Genomic DNA, 24,715 nt, shown 5'->3' with positions numbered 1-24,715 from the left:
TCCTATTTTATCTTAGTAACTTTCAACTGAATTTTTTCAGATTTATTTAATCTATGATGAGCATGGCAAGAAGAATTGAACACAGATGTCTCACCGGTGCCTTGTCCAATATGATAACTACTTTCTTGAGCTTTTTTTTTTTTTGGAATGTTCACAGGTGGATCTCAGCAATGAATTCATCTTTTTCATGGTTGTTACGCTGGAACCATTTTTTCTTTCTCTTGCCATCCTGTGACTACTTCAGCAGCTATTGTATCTTCTTTCATTTCCATGACATCACTGTTTTTGATAATATCAATTCTTCTCCTAATATTAAAGCACTTGCAATTGGTATTGCAATCTTCTGGACTGTGGCTTAGTTTGATGTTTTGTCTGGTAAGCTGTTTTTAATGTTTCCAAACTGACCAGTACTGCAAACTAGTCCACCACATTGCTGCTGTGAAGTATTACCTTATTACTTTAACTATGCCAGTTGATTCCCAATTACTTATTCAGTTGTCTTCTGTCATCATAGTATATATGATATCGTATCTCTTATCAGTAGTTTCTTTCTGTATTCTTGTCCTTGTTTGTTTCTCCAAAGCAGTCATAGAATACTCACCTTGAAAGTCTTGTGGTACGGTTGTATCACAGAACACGTGGAAACATTCCTAAGTTATGAAAATGCAAGCAAACTGTAAAGGCACGAACAGATTGCAGTTGAACTTTTGATGATCTTTAAGGTCTTTTCCAACCTGAGCAATTCTATGATTTGGGAAATAAATCATGGAAAATAAATTCCATGATTTGCTGTTTTTTCAACTTCTGTCACCAGAGAACGAGGACACGCACTCTTTCTTCGCTGGCAAGATCAAAATTTGTGTGTGCTTATATATTTATATCTCTCTGCAAATGTATAGCATCTGAGTGTCTGCATACATCTTCCCTGTGGAGAATGTCATGTGTGTGCTTCAGAAATATAACAGTGTTTCAAATGAGAATAGGATAAATGCATTTGTCTAAACCTTTTAGATTTCTGAGTGCCAGAAGGGTTTGGTATCAAGATAGCAATAGTAAATTCTAGTCTTTCAGCTTTCACTATACACTGAAGGAAAGACAGTGACTACATAAAGACAATGTTGTGAACATTCTTACAAGCATGCTCTGGACTTCCCAGCTGTTTCAGCAGCTGTGTGAACATTCACTTTCCAGAGTTCTCTTGGAATGTATTGTCAGATAGAAACCAGAACTGGCAGTAGAAATTAATTAGAATACTCATTAAGAATAAGAAAATAGGGGAAGTGTTTATCAAAGGGAACATAACCTAGTTAATTTTTTTTACTGAAAGTTAGTTTAAAAAACCCTCACAATTTTAAATATCCAGAAGCCTCCTCACCATCGTGCATTATTGAAACAATGAAATAAATCCTCCATAGAAGTCTCAATGAAAACAAAATGTTTGATATAAAATGCTTTATATAATCCATATGTACATACACATTTTCTTGTGACACAAAATAAATTTATGTATGTATTTAAAACAGACCAACCAAGCCAGAGCCAATAACGACAGAGCTCCTGCACGTTCACGCTCTTGCTCCCAAAAAGGTAAATGAAAAATGTTGTCCCTGAAAGTGTGTGGAAGACAGTATGTTCTAAGACTTCTGCTGTTGCACTATTTAAGCATTTTGAAGAAAAAGACCTGTACTGTTACACTAAATGGAAGCTGCAGTTGGCGGTACATTGAATGCAGGGAAGAGGCCACAGACTCTAGTCAAAAACAAAGTACCAGGTGTTATGTCAGGCACCATATCCCTAAAAATAGGATTATTTTTTTTTTGTTACGGTGTTTGTTAAGAGTTGATCTCCCCCTTGAAAACTTACTGTTGTAAAGTGATTTTTTTATGCTGCTACACGAAGGCAGATGAAAGTCCTCCAAATGCTACACAGCTCAGTGATAACTACCTCTCCCAGCACACACCAGAACACATCGTGTTTTTCAGCTGGTCTGTGCTCATTAAGTGAATAGGAAGTTGGAAGACAGAACAGATTTGTGTGATTGAAGCACAACTATCATCATTCATCCTTTGTTCCTAGTGAGTAACAAATTACCCTTGCTATGTGTTGGATAGCCTTATACAGTTTAGTGTTATTGCATTCTTAGACCTGTATTAGTAAGAATACCACTGAATGTTAATTTTGATTGTGTTCTTGGCTGAATGTCCAGTAATGCTTTTTTAATGAAAACAGCTGCTAGATCTGTTCTTAGCAATGTGTTTTCCCAATGCCATTCATATTACTTGCATACCACATGCACTGAACCTCATTCTGGAATAATGGCCAAGACAATCTGATGATTGTAAACAGCATATTTCTCCTGTAAAAAGGTACTGCCTAAATGCCCTGAACTTCCTAAGTCAAGATTTTATGGGTTCAGATGTGTTCAAGATATTAGAACACGCTATGAGCTTGAGAAGAAGTCACATGTGGTTGTTGCATGTTATCTCTGCGTAGCTCTTAATGCAAATAGTAGCAATTGCAACACCAATGCAACACTGTAAGACAAACTATTTATGAACTATTATGAATTTATGAACTAGGTCTTTAAGAAACATTTCAGTAAAGCAAGGGTGAAGCAGAATACCAGCCTAGTGTGTTTCTCTGTACTGTCATTGAAAATATATTTGGTGATCTATGGTGACCTTGGATTGCATACTCTGTTACAATAATTTTTCATTAATTTATTACTTCAGAGGAATGCAAGACAGAAATACTTTCCATCATTTCATTGATGCTGGTTAAGTCAACCCAGGCACAAAGAGCAACAATAGAGTTTTGTGACTAAACAATTGTAGCCACGCTATTGGATTTAAATACTTTGTCCTGAAATCTGTAGCTGATTAGTGAGTCTACATTTTGCTAGCAAATGCTTGAACTAGATCTGAGTTGTTTCTGTACTGCAAAGTGCAACTGTGCATTCATTATCAGCAAGACACATTAAAAAAAAAATCCTTCTCTTCCTCTCCTTTTTATTTCTTTACTCTTTCTCCTTACAGATTGAGTATGTTTCATCGAATCATGTGAATGAATATTCCCTGGATCTTATAGTCTCAAATATGTAATGATTTCTTCTATAGATAGTATTGTTCTATCTTACTTCTGGGAAGCAGCAGTACAACTACCTAGGTACAAAGCTTGCAAGCAGTGTTTACCTAAACAAAATGGTTACTTTCTGATGAGCAGATCTCCCCCCCTTTTCCCCCCCCCAGATTTACAGGACTGAAATAAATGTAGCTAATTTTTTAGAGCAAAGAATCTATAATGCTTTAGGCTGCATTTTTAGTGTATACGTCCCCAAAATAATCAACTGAATCTGACTTTACCTATAGTTTTGGAATCTCTGTGAACTTATGTTTCTGTTTAGATTATCTCTGTTGTTACAAAGGCATGCACGTAAATGAAAGACCTGCTAATGACTGAGCTTCTGAGCTTTCTGCTCATATTTTGAATCTCTTACTGTTGAAGGCTGCCAAGGAAGCATTTCTTCTTTCTGTAGTCTCCTGTAAAAGAGTTAATTTCAGAGGAAAATGGAAACTTTATGAATAGTTTAGTTTGTGATTGACTGGAAGAGAAAGAGGAAGCTCAAATGGTCTTACCCTCAAAGTACCTTTTCATTCTTTAGATGTATACTACTTCTGTTTTCCTGTTTTTAAACTTTTGGAGCCATATTAAAATGTGTAAAAACATGGTGATAGGAACCTGTAGGAAAACTGTTAGTACTTAGGGTTTTTTTTCAGTATGCATTATGTTTATGTTTCCTTTGGGTGTGGGTGTCTTTTTCCAACTTAAGAACCAAACGTGTCACAAAAACAGACGTAGAGAAAATAAACAAGAGAAGTTTCATTTCCTTTGGTGAACAAAGTTCATAATTCGCTTCAGAGTAATTTTATGCAAGTTGTACCTTATCAAACAGTTCTGCTGACCACGGCTTTCTTCTTGGATTTATCACAACTGATAAAAGATCTGTGATGTTGGAGAAGAATTTAGCTACACAGAAAAGGGGGAAAGAGTGGGTGAAATGTATTCTAGATGTTATTCCTTCCAAAAATTAATGGGGAAATTCATATTATGAAGCACTGTTTACAGACTGACATCTGGAGAACTTCTCAACTTGGATCATTTCCAGTCTGTAGATTTATGTACTATTCTTGCTTCCCCCCACCTTTTCCTTAAATATTTCACTTTTCTACTTTGTACCATTCACTTAATTATCAATGAACGTGAAAAATTCTGCTGCTGGGACTTCTAGACTCCAGGTAGATAAAAATGCTTGCTAAAATAGGTATTCTGTGGCTACCTTTTGAAATGCATACAAAGATATACAAGAACTAAGAGTGATTTCTTTGACTTAAAGTAAAAATTCTATTGGCCTCTGACCAAAGAAAACGGGATAGATAACCTCAGTAGAACCCCTGCACAATGTAGTTCAGAAGAGCTTAGAGTCCTCATGGGAAAGAGATTTTTTTTCGGGCTACTGGTACCTGTCTCTCTGAGTATTTTTGCCAAATGATGGTCTACAGTGGTGTAAAGATTATATTTGCTAATTCACCTCAGCACGGTGAATACATTTCTGAAGCAATGGTGTTTATAAGACAGATCATATATGAAAGTTATCAGTATCCTTGCAGAAATATGAAATAATTACTTCTCATACTACTAAAAATTATGATGTTACTGTTACTCTGTGTGCTCTGCTTGGACTTTCTTTATATGTAAAATCATCTGTAATTGGTAACGTTTCAGTCCCGACTATTTTCTGTCACGAAATGAAAGTAATGGATAAGGTGAATTTTGCTTTTAATTTGAGTACATTCTGATAGTATCTGCTGACAAGGAAATCTTAACAAATTTAGCATATCGAAATCAAGAGCAGGAAGTCTTACTTCATTTCAGAAAGTAGTGTTATACCTAAGGGCAAATAGACCTTTTCCAACTCTTATTCAGTTACTATCACGGTTGATGACTAATGAAATACTTTGGCATCAAAAGTTGTCAATTCTCAAGGCCATGTAAGGTACAGAATTTCAGACTTCAGAATGAGACTTGTAAAAGTTTATTTCCATGTAGAAATCCAATAGACACTAACTAACTGAGTGAATTTTCACTCATAACGTTAAAAATTTTATAAAACCCTTTAAAACGTATGATACCATTCTTAATAGTTCCCTTGTGGAAGAAACCTTAATTTTGTATCCTGTGTTTACAGATTTCTGTTTAACAGGGTAGATTTTATCTGGAGAATGAAAAATACTTAAATGTTTTCCGTTTAATCAAGTCTGATTTTACAGTTTAGTCATAATTTGCAAATGAGAACAGAAGTATTAATTTACTGATATTTGTTTTCATTTAGGATGTAGGTAGGTTTATATATTATGCTGTGCCACACTGCTGTGGTATTTTAACACAGCAACGTTTTTCTCATTTCCCATTTTCTCCTTTAGCTTCATAGCAGGAACCCTAAATAGCTGAAGCTATCATGGGTAATATACACTGTGGATAAGTTAACACCTAACCGTCCTTTTGAACAGAAAAGATTGGCTTGCTCTAGTCAAATGCAAATCCATAACGTGTGCTACACTTTCTATCAGGGTGTATCTGGAATACAGTAGCTTATGCCTTCCTTAGAAATAAAGGATGCTGTGTCAGTTCTTCAGTTGGTAGGAACGAGTGCCTTCACAGTATTCTGTGGAGCTGCCATGCTCTACCCTAGCTAGACACATTTCTGCAGGACTTAGTGTGTTGCCAGTGCTTCTGAAACTACTTGGGTAGCTGCACCTCTCCTTCTTGAGGATGCAATGTTATTTTTAACAGTCGTTTTATTAGGTTATTAGGTTATTAATTTATTTGTTTATTTTAAGGAGAGAACAACCGTGGTTTGCTGTTTGTAAATGCGTGCTTTCAGAATGCAGTAAATAGGTATGTGCATTTGTATACCTGTTAGTAGTGGTTCTTTGAAAGAGATGCAAATTTATGTCCTGGAGCAACAAAATATTTAAGTAAGAGCTAAATTTGAAAGCAGATGACCATTTGTCTATGGTCATTAATAGAGCATCTACTGCACTGTACTAGATTTTAGTTTGGGTGTTATTTTGAAATTGCTGGGCAGAAGTTCAGGCTTCAACAAGAATTGCCTAGAATAGCTGAAGGTAAGATATAGAAATATTAATCACATGGGAAAAAGTGGCATTCAAGCAGGGCTGAAAAGGTAATACTTTAAAATGCTTCTCCCTGCTTTGAGATTTAAAATGTTCACGATTGTGACAAGCTTAACACGCAGACTGAATCAGCAAAGGATTTGTTGTAAGGCTATGGCTTTTGCTGTGGAACATCAATACGTTCTCCAAAGTCTTGATCACAGCCTTTTGGAAAAAAAAGTCATTACTCTGTTCCAGTGAAAGCTACTGCAGTTGCCTTCAGGTATTAATACTAGTAGATCATTCTCCTTTTCATATTTTAAACATAAGCATTTAAAATCATTGTGCTGTCTTATGAACTATTAAGAAAAGCAATATTGCAGAATTCAAATAATCCGTTATGTCCTGCATCCTGAGATCACTAATGAGAAAGGCACTGCAGTGTAACCGTACAGTGAAAGTGTCCCTGTGTTTTCCTGACTCTAGCATGAGGTAATTAAAAATATTTCATATAAAAACCGATCCAAAAAAATATCATCATATGTAATTCTCTGTGGCAGGCTAACGATCTTTATAAGGTTTGTTGACTTTGTAAAGTTATTTCACGCACATAAAATTACTTGTATTACAGATCTAGCTCCCAATAGTCTGATCTTTAACATGAAACATATTATTTCCAGCTTTTATGTGGAACCAGTTTTAAGTAATCTGTACATTCAAACTTTTTTTTTTAAACTAACATAAGTAGTAGAGAGAAATCATTAAGGCATAACCAGTGTTCTGAACAATGGTAATGGTTTTCTTTCACTTCACAGGACTTTCTTTTTTCTTTTTACAGTTAAGGTTATTTCAGTTCTTGGGATTCCATGTCAGTTAATTTATCACCTCTTTTCCTTAAGTGTGCACTGGTGAGTTTGTTACAAAAAGCACCACATGAAGGTCCTTCCCTTTTCTACTAGGTGGCTGTGCTACAATCCCAGAGTCTGACTTAGAGGAACGAGCAGTTGTACCGGGCTCCACAGCAGTGTTCTCCCATCACAAGCACACTGCAAAGCAGAAATCCAACCCTGGTAAGAAAAGAAAAATTACTTTGTTTTGCTCAGAGATATATAGCTTGTCTTTTCAGTGTGTTTTACGGATCCGCAAACAAATGACATATATTTCAGGATTTGTTAGCATAATTGTCAAATTTTCAGTTTAATAGTGCAGTATATAGGATTCTGAATTTGTTCAGTTACTTCAATTAAGAATCAATAAATTGCAGAAATCAATCTTTGAGTTAAGTAACTTCACAGTTGAGAAGTTTTGTGCAACATAATACTTGAATGAGATTCTTTATGATTTTGTTCTTAACCTTTTTGAGAGAGGCAAAATGAAACCGAGGTCATTTTGGTGTAATAAAGGATTTTTTTTTTCTGCAGTATGGTGGTTAGACTTTATGCCAGCTGATTAAAACATAGTCATTACTTATCTTTTGTGGGAAGACTTCCTAGAATTTCAGAAAAATATTATTGGATATAATAAAATTATAATGGCTATAAAATATGCTGCATATGGTGATGACACATTTTCTGGAAAGACTTCATGCTGCCGGGAACTGTGATATAGTGTTAACATATTTTAAGAGCAGAACTGTAAAGTAAGGCATTGCAGTTTAATAAAGTGCCTGCTAAGCTCTCAGACTTAGACTACAGCAATTTCCCATACTGGTTACTCAGTTGTACCTTCTCTTTTTTGCCCCTTGCTGTATACTATATCTTCCTGATTTTCCCTGTGATATTTGATTTTAAATGCATTTCAGTGTTAATGGTAAATCAGTTATGTTCAATAGAAGTGTCTGTTGAAGTCAAGAATAGGAAAAAACATGGAAGTTGCACGTATCAATATTCAGAAATAGATTATTGGAATTTCCTCATGCATCTGCAGAAAACAGTTAATTATTTGTTTGTAGTGCATCCAACTTCTTGTTTACCTGGCTAATTCTTGCACGTGAGTGCAAGATATGGATGTCACTGAAACATAGAGCTTAATGTGATAGCAGAGTTTACCTGAGCAGCAGGAGAAAGGTACCTTCTGCAGCAATATATAAAGGCTGCTCTGAAAATAACACCTTCTGTTTTATTATGTTGGCCCACAAAACCAGAGGCAGATGTTGGTGGTACGGGAGTAGAGATTGAACCTACCCACCAATATCCTGTTACGTGTTGTTGCTGTGTGAAAGATGGCAGTAGAGGGGTGGACCAAATGGGGTCTGACATGGAAGCACCTATGAAACAAGTCCGTGTCAATAATTTCTCCGTGTGGAAAAAAATTTGTACCCGTTGACATTCATCGATGCTTGCTTGAATATTTATGAAGACCAGTCAGTGGATGTGGGCACTGTGTGGGTGATGCGTTTCAGCAGTGGTGGCAGCAACAGTGGGTGTAGACGGTGACACTGGTGCAGATTTTGATATGCACACTTTGTTCATGGCTGGTAAAAATGCATAGCTAATGGTGGTGACTGTGTTGAAAAACAGTGTTTTGTAGCTGAGAATTTACTCTGTGGAATAGTATTATTGTGCTCCTTGCTGTGTTTCCATGATAGTAAATAAGAGGCATTACTTTTGCGTGATATTCCGTACAGTAATTGCCACAGTGTAACTTAAAACTCCATAATCTGGTCACTAAAACAACCTGACATGTGCATTGAAGGCCTAGAACTCTGACTTTTCCAGAGTGCTAACTACTTGCAGTCCACCTGGACCTCAGGTCAGAAGAAGCTGTCGAAGTTGAAATGTGTATTGCTTAACCTTTGCCACATATATTAAGTACTGTCCTAGTAATGGAGAAGTGTTTCATCTTCATTGTATAGGAGGCAATCCTGATAAAATCCTAATTTGAGGCAACTACACTAAAAAATCAGGAGCATATGGCAGGTATTCCCTCTTCTTTGTCTGATGCTCCATTTTTTTCTGATCAAGCATGCGAGGCAGTAATTTAGAGACTGTTTCTGTGTTCTTCAGGAGATAGCATTCTGTGCTGGAATAACCTCATTGCTAAAAAAGTATCATGAAGGAGAAAGGGTAGAAATGTGATGGTGAACTCCGGAAACAGTGGCATGTTGATCTGTGTATCCCACTGTAGAACTTAGCCTGTGATTTAAAGAGAAAAAAAAAAAAAAAGAGAGGGACTTGCATCACACAACTGGCTGTTGTTGCTTTGTAACTTTCTGTAAAAGGCAGAATGAAAATTTTGAAAGCTTTAAACAAGTCTTTGGGTTTACAGCCATGTGCTGTACCAATGAATTTAATTCATTCACAATAAGAATGACTGCCATCTGCCAGTTAGTGCTGTGATGTAGAGAGAACCTAGAATATTTGCCACTGAGCTGTCTGGAAATTCTAATTGCTACAAGTGTAAGAGCCAAGGGAGCTACTTAAACCATAAGGTAACGCTAGGCATGAAATCACAGCATTGCAGTGTTTTTCTATACATGATATTTTTGGCCTGAGTTCTTGCTCAGACACCAGAGACTGTAACATAGTGAGTAGGCTATGCCCTCGAAGGATATTTGTTATCTTCTGTATGTATGACTTTTCATTTCATTTAGCTATGCTCAACCGATAAGAGAAAAAGAAAGAGAGAAAGTAAAATAAAAATTCTTTTTCTTGGTAGATCTTCCATTTTCTGAGGGTGGTGGTTATAAGCTGAGAAGTTTTGTTTTCTTGTAGATGGTATTTAGTTATTTGTACAAGGGTAGTTGTATTGCAATGCAAAATTGATGCTGGCCAGGTTCCTGTATTTACCTAATGCACTTCGTGGGGCTGTGTCAGTTCAGCTGATATGCCTTTTGTGAACTTGGACACAGTGGTGGAGATGGTGTGGCTGTATTTGCTCAGGTCAGGTGGTGGAGGTCTCCTGAGTGGGCACACAGGCCCTTATTGTGCCTTGAAGCTGAGAGAAGGAGAAGGGTATGGAACATGGGTGTTGTGAGGAGTGGCTGAGGGAACTGGCATTGTTTTGTCTGGAAAAGAGGAGGCTCAAAGGAGATTTCATCACTACCTGAAATGAGGTTGTAGAGAGCTGGACGTTGGCTTATTCTCCCAAGTAACTAGTGATAGGTTGAGAGGAAATGGCCTCAAGTCGTGCTATGGGAGGTTCAAGTTGGATATTAGGAAAACCTTCTCAAAAAGAGTGGTGATGTATTGGAGTGGGCTGCCCAGGGAGGTGTTGGAGTCACTGTCCCTGGAGGTATTCAAGAAATGTGTAAATGTGGTGTTTAGGTGCTTGGGGACATGGTGTAGTGGGCAATATTGTTGGTAAGTGGACAGTTGGACTAGGTGATCTTAAAGATCTTTTCCAACCTCTATGATTCTGTGATTTGATACCACTGAGCAGGAAATATGAAAAGAAATCTCTGTAGCAATAGATATGAATTCATAGATGAAGATGTAAATCAAAGGAATAAAATGAGTCCATCAAGTTGGAGTATTCCTATGAATTCTATTGGTCACTGGAGAACATCATCGCTCAAACTAGTAGGCTATCATCCATCAAACTAGTGAGAAGTGTAGTTATGTACTTGCTCCATCTGGTGCCGGACCAAATCTTAGCAGCACAATTTTGTACGGGTTAAAATCTATTAACACTCATACACAATGTAGTGCAAAACAGTAGTGTAGCTGCCTTGGTAGGAACACCTGTATTTTATCATGAGAAAAAAGGATGAACTCTGATTCCTCCCACTGATACGGTGTGCTAGATTACAACAAAACTGAAGCAGTTTTCAGTAGCAATAGAAAAGCAAAACAGAAGAAAGTGTCTTATCTACTGAAAAGAAACGTAATGCTTGAATTGCAAATTGTTTCACCAGGAAGCATTGAGGTTCCTCATTGAGAAAGTAACAAGAATGCTCTCTGAGGAGCTGTACTGGGACTTCCCAGCTTGTAGTTAAATAGAAAAGTGCTGTTGAGGAGGTTGGAACACAGAGGAGAAATGTGCTGAAGGGGAAATGTCAAGAAGAAGAGGAGTTCCAAATTCTGTACCAGGCTGAGATCCCTTTCAATGTATTTGCAGTATTACTGCTGTGATGACTACTTGCCTGGACAATTTTTCAGTTAGCCTTGAGGTGGCTAACTCCATTAAAGCCAGCAAGCTACTGTGATTCCATACTAAACAATAAGTGAAGTTCATAATGTTTGAAAATGAATACAGTTAATGCAGTTGTATGAGTAGTTTCTTACCAGCAACTTTTGCTTTGAGTGACTACAAAAATGCTTCTGTGAAAATTCTCCATCCCAGTGAATGAAAATTAATTCCTCTTCCTGCTTACCCCCTCAAGTCACTGGGTCTGTGTGAATTGGACTTGGAGGGTGACCTTAGCGTGATAAATCTATTCATGTGAACATTGATCTTGAGGTTTTGGTTTGAGTGAGAACAGAGTAGCATAGGTTTCATCTGGGACTGCAGAACTCTGGTAGAGAATTTGAATGTGATTTGAAGTCCTGAGCCCACTTTGAAGTCCCTGTTGAGACATCATTACTTTTTCCATGAGCTCACAGATACAATACCAATGCAGATACGCTGATCTCTCTTGCAATCACAAGTACAAATGCATGGAATGTAGACTCTCATGCAGATGCCTTTCTGTTTGTTATACTTCATCTGTTGTCTTCCACTTTCTTCTTTTCAAGTCTTGGTTTTCTTACTAGAGTTGAAGTCTGATTGAGAGAATGAGTGGTTTGGTTTCAAGATTTGTGTGTCTGTATGCGTGTGTGTGTGTTCTAGAAGGTAACTGTTGAGTAGAATTCTTAAGATCTCCGTTCTGAAGTTCTTAAATATTTCTGACAAAGTGAGCTGGAAATGTGGTTTGTAGGAAATAACTATAAAGAAGCTCTTGTACGTGCTAACTTTCTAGATACTCTCTGTATTGTATATAATGAACAGCTTTAAAATAACTTTTCTCTGAACAATAAAACTGTTAGACGATGTCAAATGAAATAAGCTTAACTGTATTTATCAGGATATATCCCTTAAATATGAACTTTAAATTCTTTATATGCTAACTACAATGAAATAATTACCTAGGCTGTATTTTTTAACCTATATTCCTATTCAGTATTTTAGATACAAAAGGTCTGTTTGTTCTTTCAATAATAAGGATTTATAAGCCAGTATATGATGAGTAACCTCCAAGAAGCTGTTGGAAAACAAGATGAAAAATTAGTGTGAATCAGAGAATGGTTGGGCTGAAAAATGCATCTTTGCCTTTATTTGTTTATTTATTTCTTTTTGGTGGACCATTAGTGCAGATCACTTTGCAATTGACTTAGTTGCTCAGGATTTTACAACACTGGGAGACAGATTTGTCAAGTTTCATGTCGTGCAGCTGTAGGAATTTTCACAACATGTAAGACCTGATTTTCCTGGCAGAATTTTTTCACCATAATCCAGTAAATCCATCTCATAAATGATCTATCTAAACAAAGAGAATCTTAAAGATTTTAGGGAAATACATGCCTGACTTCACTGTAATAAGTTAGAATAACCATTGTGTCTTTTTGAGAGAGCAACAGAGATGGTGGGCTGGTATTTACATTCATTGCTTAAGTACAAATATTTCAGAGAAGCAATTGGTCAGACCAAAGCTTTGGCATTTGCACTTGCTACTGTTCCACCACTGTTTTCAGTTAAATTCTTTGTATTTTTGTGTCATGTAAATTTTTAGATTACTTGAATATTAATTTTCAAAGTTCTCATCTTGTATGATTAGATTAAGTAAATTCAGTCTCATAGTTAAATACTTATTGCATTCAAGACCAAAAACAAACAAACACAAAAAAACCCCAGCATTTATATAATGTAATGGAATTTAGCTGTCTAATTTGAAGAAACTGGATTATTACTTTAGATAAAATATGCAGACAGTTATACAAAAATGATTGCAAACTTGAGCTATAAATTCTAGTAAAATCACATTTTGAACCAAATTTTTAAAACATCCTCCAGAGTTGCACCTAGACATTGAACAATTGCACATCTTTTCCTACAAGCTTTACTGATTGTATTTTACTTGTTATTTTATGTTACTTTGTCTACAGAATTGCATGATAATGTCCAGGTTGATGTGGTGGGTGCAATTTAAGGGGATTTTACAACTTCAGCTTTCTAATCAAAGGTTACTGTCCTTAATGTGCCTACGTAATTTCAGGAACCATTACATGATTCCAGCCCAAGAGATACTTACTTACTACAACCTTATGTAAACAATTCTTCTTTGTAAAGAAGATTGAAACCATTTTTGAGTTGTCTAATGACTCATTTAAATTTAGGCATGCACTTAATATTTTCTTGTGGATCCTGATTAGTATGAATGCACAACAGTGTGGAACTGCAGTCTACAGAGTAACATCACAAAACGGTGTAATGTAAGATAAAGTTTTGTGATAGTTTCATTTATTTGATTATAGAAAGAAATGTTCTTAAACATTTGGATTGGAGTGCAAGAGCTTTGGGATGTAAATTGTTGCCAACCAGCCACTGGGTCTTTTCATCTTTGTTTTATACCTTTCTTATTATTATCTGTTACCTTCACAAATGAGCAGAGAGACGTCCTTGATTTTGCTTTAGAGAGTGTTTAAACATGCTGTAAAAAACTATAAAAACTGTAGTTCTATTAAAATTTCTATTTTCTTTAGATTGTACACACTTAAGGATAGAATTAATAACTGCAGTAAACTTTCTACAGTGTTAAAGTACAGGTTGCCTAACTACTATTATTGCAGTTATAGAATTTACTATACTGGTAGTTGTTTGGATACTGATATTCTTGCCAATAATAGCAAACGTATTTTCAAATTATGTAGCCAAGCATTTAACTTTTTCAAGTTAGTATAACAGGACAGAAATCAATCTAACAGTATTTTACATCAGAATAAGTAGAAGGGAGATGTATAAATTAGACTAAATATTATTTTGGAAAAATGTGCATGCTCTTTAGGTTGGGATTTTGTGCCTATAATGAGCTTTGAAAATAGTCAGTTGAATGAATCATTCTGAGTATGTTTCTCAGAACAGATTTCTCAGCACTCCATGGCCATAGTTTTGAACCAGTATTGTGTGAAACTTGGCTACTCTATTCACGTGACATAGAGAACAGGTCTGACTACGGGTTTGGCTTTTGGAAATCACTGAAGGACCAACTAGTGGGATTCATCTTAAGTCAGAAGGAATTACTGTGTCTTTGACAGCTCAGTTTTGAGCATTTTAAAATTTGAGTTGCAACGCTGTGTTTTGTCCTTGAGCTTATGAAGAGTCAAGTCTGTACTTGAATCACAAACAAATCTGGCTTAAAGTGCTGAGATCTGTGACAGCTACAGGGAAGTGAAAGCCCCTTCAGGACTTATTAGAAGTCTTATTAGAAGTCCACTTACTCATTTCCCACTTACTGTAGTACTGTGAGACTGTATTCTTGTCATTTCTGTACAGACATTGTTATCTAAAATGGATTCCAGGAGCCTGCAGCTGGGCCTACCTAATACTTTAAAATTGCTAAGCTAATTGTTTCCACAAGAAAAGGTGCAAAGAAAATCCATGGGCTACAAAAAGCCTATTTTTCTGGAGAGAGTTGAAGAGATTTATGGAGGTTTTCTTTTCCACAGAGTCTGTTTTTCTAAAGAACAGTACAGCTTAAGAGATTAATGTGAGAATTCCTTCATTAAGTCAATACCAACTGAGTGCAATTTCTCCTTTAGTAGGGTCTTGTATATACATCACCTGTGAAATGTAGTATTACACATGAGAAACTAGCAAGTCTTATTTATATTCTAATATTTGTAGTTTTGACTATGAAGGCTGCTATGAAAGCAATGCCTCCTGTTTACTATGTCTGTCCAGCGTGTTGGGGGTGGATGTTGGTGGTATGGCAATAGTGGCTGAACCTTCCCTCCAATATTCCATTACATGTTGTTGCTGTGTGACAGATGGCAGCAGAGGGGCAGTCTGACAAAATGGCATCAGACACGAAAGTGTGCATGAAGCAAAGATGTGCCGTTGAATTTCTGCACGTTGGAAAAAATGGCACCCATTGACACTCACTGACACTTGCAGAACTTTTATGGAGACCAAACTGTGGGTGAGAGCACAGTGAGGTGGTGGGTGGTGTGTTTCAATAGTGGCAACAGTGGCAGTGGTTTACATCCACAATTGCAGGCTTTTCTTCATCACTGACAAAAATGCATAGCCAGTGGTAATGACCGTGTCAAAAAACAGCAGCTTTTAGCCAAGAGTTTGCTCTATGAAATAGTGTTATTGTGCTCTTTGTATCTTAGTTTCCATGGAAATAAATAGGAGGCATTATTTTCAGAGCAGCTTAAATACATTTGGTCTTCAGATTCCTGCAGTGCCTTTGATCTGGTTAAAAGAATCTTGAAGTCTCTACTAAACTGTTACCTATAATGTGTATAACATAAAAGTGTATAAATGTGTGTGATGTGTATAATCAAAATATGAAGCCAGTCATTTCCCAATTGATGTTCACGTCTCCTATACTTTCTTGATAGTCTTTGAGAAACAAAAAAACATCCAAGCTGTTGTGGTTTATAACGAGGTATTATTTAAAAGGTAAATAATAAAAGGATAGAGAAACATTATTCAAATGCCCACTTAGTATTCCCGGCCAAGAAGGATTTTGTGACTGCCAAGAATTTTTATTAAATTTGGGTCAGTTGTTCATGGCCCTGGAAAACAATGTTGGCGGGCATAAGAGAATGCAGACACTTCTTGCTTCCACCATCCATCTTTATATAAAAGAGGTGATTGAAAAGATGTTCAATAGCATAAAACAAAACCAAATACTTCACTTTAAGACCCTTTGTGCTTCTGAAAAGCTCTACTGAAAGTTTGAGGAAATCCTGAAAATTCACTGGGCTCTCTAAGGATTTGTTTGCCTGATATGGAAACTTGGGGTTGGAGTTGTATAGTTTATGTTATATATATCAGACTACACAATAAACATTACTTCTATCCACAAGCTTTGGGTTTCACTGCCTTTCTCAGAGTTAGTACTAACCTAATGATTTCACATACGACTATTAGTTAAATGCAGAATGAGCCTGTAAAATGGTTTTCCAGGTCTTTTTTTCCAGGTTACACAAAAAGCCAAGACTCACTTTGTAGCTTGTCAACATTAGCTACCAAAGGGAGATTAGGTCTAGGTCTTTAGGAACTTTTGCTGGAAAAAAAGGCATTGTGGATGAATTAGCAGTTATTTTCCAAAGTATCTTCTAAAAGAAGTAATGTTGGTGTCTCATGCCCCTTTCTCCCCTCTCAATTCCAAAAGGCAGCCATCCACATTATGAGATAATGGCTTAAATTTTCTTTAGAAAAAGAAAAAAAAACAGGTTTTTTTTCTACAAAATTGCATGAAGTCACCTGAAACTGCTATTATCAGTTCTTCCCCAGGGCTGACTTTGCAACCTCTTTTAAAATAAGAGTTTTGAATGGAAACACTGAATCTTCTAAAGAAATACTGGCATGTCTGAAATGAGGGAGCATATTCCCACATGCTCTTTGTTGGAGGTAGTTACTGGAATTGCTAAGAGATTTATGTCATTTTCTGAAAATTATCAGTGCCATTATATCCCACTTAGGATCACAGAACCACCAAGGTTGGAGAAAACCTTTAAGGTCGGTCATCTAGTTCAACTGTCCACCTACCACCAATGTTGCCCACTAAACCATGTCCCTTGATACAACATCTAAACATTTCTTGAAGACCTCCAGGGACAGTGACACCATCATTCCCAGGGCAGCCCACTCCAGTGCATCACCACACTTTCTGAGAAGATTTTCCTAATATCCAACCTGAACCTCCCCTAGCACAACTTGAGGCCATTCCCTCTCATCCTATCTCTAGTTACCTGGGAGAAGAGGCTGATCCCCACCTCTCCACAACCTCCTTTCAGGTAGTTGTAAGGGAGTATCCTCTGAACCTCTTCTTGTCTAGAATAAACAATGCCAGTTCTCTCAACTGCTCCTCATAAAACTTGTGCTCCAGTCCCCTCACTAGCTCTATTACCCTTCTCTGGACATGGCCCAGGGCAGTGATGTCTTTCTTGTAGTGAGGGGCCCAAAACTGAACACAGTACTCAAGATGCGGCCTTACCAGAGGTCGGTCTTCTGGGACCTCTCCAGTTGACCAGGAGCACTCATAGATAGTAGAAATTGGCTTGGCAATCACCTCCACCAGTAACCTCAGCACTCTGGGGTGGATCCCACTGGCCCCATGGATTTATGACAGTCCAAGTGGAATAATAGGAGTCTGTTTCCACCTGAATCATGGGTGGTTTATTCCGCTCCCCATCCCAGACTTCCAAGTCAGGAGGTAGAGTATCCCAAGGATAATTGGTCTGACTTTTAAAAACAGATGTCAAGAAGCCCTTGAGAACTTCAGTCTTTTCCTTATCCTCAGTGGTCACATTCCCCACGTCCAGTAGAGGATGGAGGTTCTTCTTAGCCCTCCTCTTCCTGTTGATCTGTTTGTAGAATTTTTTTTTGTTGTGGCCAAGTTGAGTTCAAGCAGGGTTTTTGCTTTGCTAATTTTCTCCCTGCATAACCCAGCAACTTCTTTGTACTCTCTCCAAGTTGCCCATCCCTTCTACCAAAGGAGATAGACTCTCTTTCTCCTGAACTCTTGGTGAAAGTTCCCTGTTCATCCATGCTGGTCTCCTTCCCCCCGGCTCATCTTACAGCACATGCTATTGGCCTGTGCTGTAAGACCTGCCTGTGCCTTTAAGACATCTTTCCCAAGGAGTGACCAGCCTTCCTGAACGCCTTTACCCTTCAGAACAGATTCCCAAGGGATTTTCCCTATTACTGTCCTGAATAGTTCAAAGTCTGCCTGCTGGAAGTCCAGAGTAGCAGTTTTGCTGATTTGCCTCACTCCTGACTTCACCAAGAATAGAGAGCTCTACCATTTCCTGGTCACTCGGTCCAAAACATCTTGACCTCCATATTTTCCACCAGTTCTTCTGTTTGTGAACAGCAGGTCTAGCACGGCACCTCCCTGGTGGTCTCTCTTATCAGCTGCATCAGGAATTTGTCTTCTGCATATTCAACCTTCTAGATTGCTTCCTCTGTACTATATTATATTTCCAGAATATATCAGGGAAATTGAAGTCCCCCATGAGAACAAGTGCTGGCAATTGCACGACTTCTTCCAGCTGCTTGCCAAATGCCTCATTTGTCTCTCCACCCTGGTTAGGCAGTCTGAAACAGATCCCCGTTAGGACGTCAGCCCTGTTGGACCTCCTACTGGTCCTTATCCATAGAGGCTGTAGTTCATCATTTCCAGCCCTAAGGTCAATAACATCAAAACACTCTCTAACATAGGGAGCCACACCACTGTCCTTCCTTCCTTGCCTATCCCTTCTAAAGAGCTTATAGCTATCCATTGCAACATTTCAGTTGTGGGAGCAATCCCACCATGTTTCAGTAATGGCAATGAAGTCATACCTTGCCCGCTGCACAGTGGCTTCCATTTCCTCCTGTTTGTTGCCTATCCTGTATGCACTGGTGTAGATGCTTTTCAGCTGAACCATTTGCCTCACCCCCAGCATTTTTCCCCTAGGCTCATCTCTAATGAGCCTGATTTTGTCTGCTTCTCCCTTCCTACCTAGTTTAAGTACTTTCAATGAGTCCTACCCGCTCCTGGGCTAGAATCCGTTTCCCCCTTTGAGATGGGTGAGACCCATTAGTAGCCACCAGGCCAGGCACCAAGTAAATCGTCCCATGGTCTAGCCATGTATTTATCAGATGGCTTTTCCTGGTCCTCTCAGTATCCCTCCCTGTCATTGAAGGGATAGAGGAAAAGACCTCTTGTACACTTGCCCCATCAACTATCCACCCCAATCCCCTAAAGTCCCTTTTGATAGCCCTCTGGCTTCACTCAGTGACTTCACCGCTGCTGGCCCAAGCTATCAGTATAGGGTAATAATCAGAGGGTGGAACCAAGCTGGGAATTTTTTTTAGTAATGTCCCTAACCAGGGCCCCAGGTAGGCAATAATTCCCTATGGGAAGGCTCTGGACGATGTATCAGGCCTTCTGTTACCCTCAGAAAGGAGTTGCCTATGATAATTACCCTTCTTTCCTTTTTGGTGGAGGCAGTCTTGAGGCGTGAAGTTGACCACCTCACCCTAGACAACCTCGTGGGTGAACTTTCCACTGCATGCTCACATACTTGTTCCTTGAGATCCAGAACCTTAAACTTACTATTTAGGGGCACCTGGGGAATCAAGGTAGATAGAGAGGGGGTTTGCCCACAACACTGAGCTGAGACCTGTTTTTATTCCTTCCCATCTCTTAAGTCCCCTCTCTTTGCCTGACGGTAACAACGCAGGGGCTCCACCACTCTTTGGGATGTATCAGTGCCTTTGTCCCGGGCATGTTGGGGAGTTACTCCACCAGTCTATCTCCTGCTCGCACTTCCTGATGCTCCTTAATCTCTTTGTCTCCTCCTTGAGCTCTACCATCAGGCTGTGCAGATCTTCCATCCGCTCACACCTCACACAGGTGATATCCTTGCCACCCTCCAGCAGCAGCAACGGACTCAAGTGCTCCCTGCAGCCAGGGAACTAAACAGCTACGTTTCTGGGCAGGTGTTCTGTCTGTGTACCCACATTCTTTTTGGCAAGAGCATTCTGCTGAGTGGAGACCGTGGCCAGATTTGTATTCTGGGAAGCAACTGAGAGCTGAGCCAGACCTATGTGGAGAGGTAGTCCACCCTCCCTGTTCAAACTTGGAGTATTGTTAGAGTTTTATGATTCATCATCAAGGAATAGACACTGGTGCTAATACATAGGATGTACAATGCCAGAGTGTATTATCCTAGTTAAGCAATATTGTGGATAATTCAGAAACATTTTCAGAGTTTATATTAACTTCTTTTTTTTTCCTCTTGATTATTGGAGTAAAATTTTCCAAATGTTGCTGCACCATTAAGGTTCTGCAGCTCAGAGCTGTTATAAAAGCAATTAAATTACCGTAATTATACAGATTGGTGATGTTGTGGTGCTAGGGTTGACAAATCTCAGAAGAGGCTTAAACCACAAATCCTGATAGTCTATTATTGCTCAGTGTTGCACATCAACTCTTAAGCCAGGAAATGTTCTCAATTTGATATGATGGAGCAGTAAATATTTCAGTAGTTCTGGCTGTAGCTCTTAAAACCGGTCACTTAAGATTTTTATCATACATTTTATGATTTGTATGTGGTAGTAAAAGAATCCTAGAATCATAGAATGGCCTGGATTGAAAAGGACCACAATGATGATCTGGTTTCAACCCCCCTCCTATGTGCAGGGTCACCAACCAGTCCACCAAAACAGGGCCTGTGCTTCTTTATGCCATTCAAAATGCTAATATGTGAAAGACCAAGGTGGACAAACAAGGACAGCACATTTCTATGTTCATATAGAAGTTGTTTCTTCCACAGATCTTTTTTAATGATGACGAGACAGGCCCACAGTGTGAACGTATGCCTAATCCACAAGCAATCACATTCTGCTTTTAATAGGAAGGTCTTCTGGGGCCTTTATCCCAGTGCGCTGTCAAAGCTATCGTGGTTGATGGCTTCTCACAAACTCCTTGGTTATTGATTTGTAGGTTATCACCTGCATCTATGAGATGCAATACATGTGACTATGTTGTCCTCAAAACATGAAAGTGTCCTGTATTTCAAACTTCACTGGAGAATTCTGAAGGAAGCATTTTATGACTCAGTAAATTAGGCTATGGTTAATGCAGGTTTTCTGACCCTTTCTGGTTGTGGCACACATCTGTTACAATAACAATATTAAAAATACTAGGCTTTAATAACCGATGCGAGTTCACTGTAATTCAAGAACAGATGGGAGAGAGTGCTTGGATGACTTTCTTAAGGAATAGCAGCATATCTTGGGACAAAACATTTTATTTTAGGATATATTGCATTATATTCCACAAAATGCCCAAGCAGCAGCAGCAAAATATAAGCCTTCTTTATTAAAATCAACAGTTCCAGCAAGGCAGTATTCATTCCTTATCCTATGGAAGTCCTTGTCTGCCTTATCAAATATTTATCAACCATCTCTAAGTACGTTCTAACTCTAGGTTACTCTTGTGTTGTCATATTCCACAGAGTATCCTTGCATTTACTTGTTCACCTGTTCTAGGAATTCCATTCCTGAGGCTGCCATATTCCCCTTACCAATTTAGTATTAAGCTTACTGCTAAGTTTCCAAAAGTAAGATATGAGGCTCAAGTGAAGGGAATGGAAAACAATCTCAGTCTGGAATTTTGTAATAGCTGCTGGAACATAAGACCAGAAAAACTCTGGACCTAAACAATGCTAGTTTGATTGCATAAGTAAGTCAATGCCTACGCTTTAGTGTTAGTAAGCCAATGTATAAAGCTTACTAAGTTTAGGTCTTCAATAACGAGTGATGGATGCAAAATAGCTTATATTCACAAACACAGACTATGGTTATGTATTATGGGTGGAAGTAAAAGATCTTCCAAAATGTTCAGCAACACAGGATGTGCTGTCTGGACTGATGTTACAACTAGGTCTGTTTCCTTTCCTGCCAACCTTAAAACAAATGTGCTGTGCCACTGACTGAGAACGCATTTGCTTTTATCAGCAATAGGTTATTTACACTGCATGCTGCTGCACAGAATGAGGTGGACCTCCAAAGAAACCCTGTGCTTACTTAACTTGCTATATTTCCTGAATAAGTGGAGTTAAAATTGTTGTGTCACCAGTTAGGCCAGATTTTTTTTTTTTTTTAATATTCAATTTATATCTTCTTTTTAGTAAGACTGCAAAAAAAACCATTATTTAATCAAATCTGAATTCTTAATTTAGTTGTCTTTAAAAGGTTGCCCTTGCTTTCATGTTAATAATGAATTTAATGTGTGATTTTGGATGATAGATTGTTGTAATATATATTTGTCTTCACCGAGTTCGTTACCCTGGGTGTCATGGGCAGAATGATGGACCATGGAGCATTGTGCAATACTCTGGCTATGTATTAGAACCCTGAAGACTATGTGAAAATGAAAAGTTAAGCCTGTTTTCTGGAAAGTATCTTTATCAAAATGTTGTAACTCAGTTTATTATTTGATCTCTGATCAGATTCAAGAAAATTGTAGCAATACAAATAATATATGCAGTTAGAGCTTTTCTGTGGCTCTGTTTATCTAGAAATTTTTGCTTGTGTAGCTTTATTCTGGTGCTTTTAATATTCCAGAAATTGTCAGATTTTTTTTTCATGTACATGAGTACTAACAACTTGTGGCTTTGAGATTGGTAGTCAGTAGAGGTTTTCTACTGCAAACACCTGAGCTGATGCACTGCGAATTGGAAAAACAAGCTAAGAAAGTGAGACAGATGAACATAGCACAGTCAAATGTGAGAAAACCAGAAATACACCAAATGTTCCACATCTAAAAGGTATTAGTTCTTTATTGTCACAGCCCAGCAAAGTTTTTATTTGTGATGGAGGATTAAAAGCATTTGCAAGTGACATTAAGCAGTCACTGCAACTGTTCTTCGCAGCATATTGCAAAATGTAACTTTTGTATAGCTAGGCTGCTTGTAGTAGCTAGGTTCTCTTGCTAACTTAAAGCAAAACTGGTCATAGCAGAATGAGCTATGGCATAAATTAATGCTGTTGCCATCACTTCATCTTCTCTTCTTCCCAACAACCAAGTGATGGTGGGAAGAAGAGAAAATAAAGCAGAGGCAACTTTCTTTCTCTGTTCACTAGGGCTGGTACTACAGTTTGTATGACCAGGGAATTGAACTGTTTGAAACCTTGCCCCAAGTTTCAAGTGCAGTTAAAGATGCTTTTTTAGCTTAGTCTTTATTCATTATGGTTACATCACCAGAAGGAAAGGTTATTATTTTGTGGGGTCAGGAAATTGTGACTGGGCTTACACGTGCAAAGCTGCTAGTACTGCTGTGGAGGAGATTGGTATGTGCATTATGATATATGGAGAAGAACGTGACTATCAATTTTGGCAGCTGGCCATATATATGAAATTAAGTGTAATATGAAATAGCATCCTAGCTCTTGACTTGATCGGCTCCCTGGATCATTCACTACACAACTGCAGGAGCATAAAAGCTGGTTCAAGAAGAAAGATGGGAACAGAGGAAACACGAATGCCCAGCTTACACTGCCATGTACCTTGCAACCAGAACAGCTGAAGTATATTCAGAACCCTTACAGGAGCACTGAAGAAAAAAACCCAGAACAGTATTCAGATTTTATAAATTGTGAGCTATGCTTTATTAAGTGGAACTGCAAAGTTACTCTCAGTTTGGTTGCATAACGAGCCATTGCTGGGAAAACTAGTTTATTTTTATGCCACCATGGATGGTGGTTTGTTTATAATGGGGAGCCTCTTCATTCTTGTGTTCAGTGCATTGTGCCAGAATTCATTTATGTTCTTTCCTGGCAATTTTCTCGCAGCTCGAAAACTGTGGACACAGGATCTAATCCAAAAATGTTGTTAAGCACATGCACTGCTAAGTCTATGTAGTCTCACTGAACTCACAAGGGAGAGCAGTAGGCAAAGTGAAAACACCCTCCAGTATTTCTATATCAACTGTATTTGGTCTTTCTCGCTGTAAAGTTGGTTGTAAGCCTGATAGAAATGTCATATTAGGACAGCTGCTTCTTCTATTCTTGTTAGCATTTTGTTGATTTCATCAAATGGAGAATAGGTCAAGGCTCCATCATGAACACGAAGCTAAGCCAACATATAAATACCCTTGAGCAGCAGTTTTAACATTTTAGAATATTTATAGCCAACAGCTAAACTTTAGTATAATAAACTGTTCTTGGGCTGTATTAGTTCATTTTCCCTAAAATACAGTTTTTATTCTGGCTGAATTCCAGACATCTGAGCATGGACTAGAAATCAATCTGAGTGGTCTAAAATTAAATTACCCTTCATTCTTTTCTTTTCCCTTTGTTAAAAGGATTTTTTTCAGAGGAGCTTTTTGATAGTCAATGTAATGCAATAAATGTAACTAAACTAAAAAAATAAAAATATCCAAGAACACCAGAACCCCTATTAAATTTCATTTGATATCTGAGAATTATACACTGACTTAAAGTAGCGTGTCACATCAAGTATTTAAAAAAATTTTTTTTTTGATTCTCATTATTTGATATTTATAATAATGACCTATATAGTGCACTTCAATGCACAGGCAAACTAGAAAACATACACCATTTAGCCAAAACTGATTTATTTTTCCAGTGACTGCATCCAGCTGTCCTTTGGTAACCCATTAGATCTATATTTCAGATTTGTTGGTTTTTTTGTTTTTTTTTCTTTCTGTTGATCATCTTTGTTTTGGATTGATTCCCCTTCTGCTCCCAGTTTCTTCTTTCATTCTCTAATCTTGGAGTCCTGGTTTTCTTTCTGGAGATTAATAAATAATTTTCAGTGCATGGCTTATACTGTTTGATAGAGATGCAGAATATATTTATGGTTATTTACAGTTATG

The 24,715-nt window shown here is 37.9% G+C and overlaps 1 protein-coding gene across 8 annotated transcripts in view; it reads left to right on the top strand.

Annotated features, from left to right (window-relative positions):
* The window catches only part of BBS9 (Bardet-Biedl syndrome 9), a 276,456-nt gene that overhangs the window by 154,653 nt on the left and 97,088 nt on the right, over positions 1–24,715 (top strand). For 7 of the 8 annotated variants that reach the window (XR_014884013.1, XR_014884014.1, XM_085226608.1 and 4 more), the window contains one exon: positions 7,133–7,243. The exons of the other annotated variant lie outside the window; for it this stretch is intronic. Coding sequence is in view for 5 of the 7 variants with exons in the window: in XM_085226608.1 (XP_085082734.1) it covers positions 7,133–7,243 (111 nt within the window). In the remaining 2 variants the exon portion in view is untranslated. The remainder of the gene's footprint in view (positions 1–7,132; positions 7,244–24,715) is intronic. 8 annotated transcript variants of the gene reach the window in all.

The sequence above is a fragment of the Meleagris gallopavo genome, chromosome 6 (genome assembly GCF_905368555.1).
Source record: "Meleagris gallopavo chromosome 6, MGAL_WU_HG_1.1, whole genome shotgun sequence".
NCBI classification, from domain to species: domain Eukaryota; kingdom Metazoa; phylum Chordata; class Aves; order Galliformes; family Phasianidae; genus Meleagris; species Meleagris gallopavo.
The sequence above is the reverse complement of the archived record's forward strand: the minus strand, read 5'-3'. Positions and strand labels throughout refer to the sequence as shown.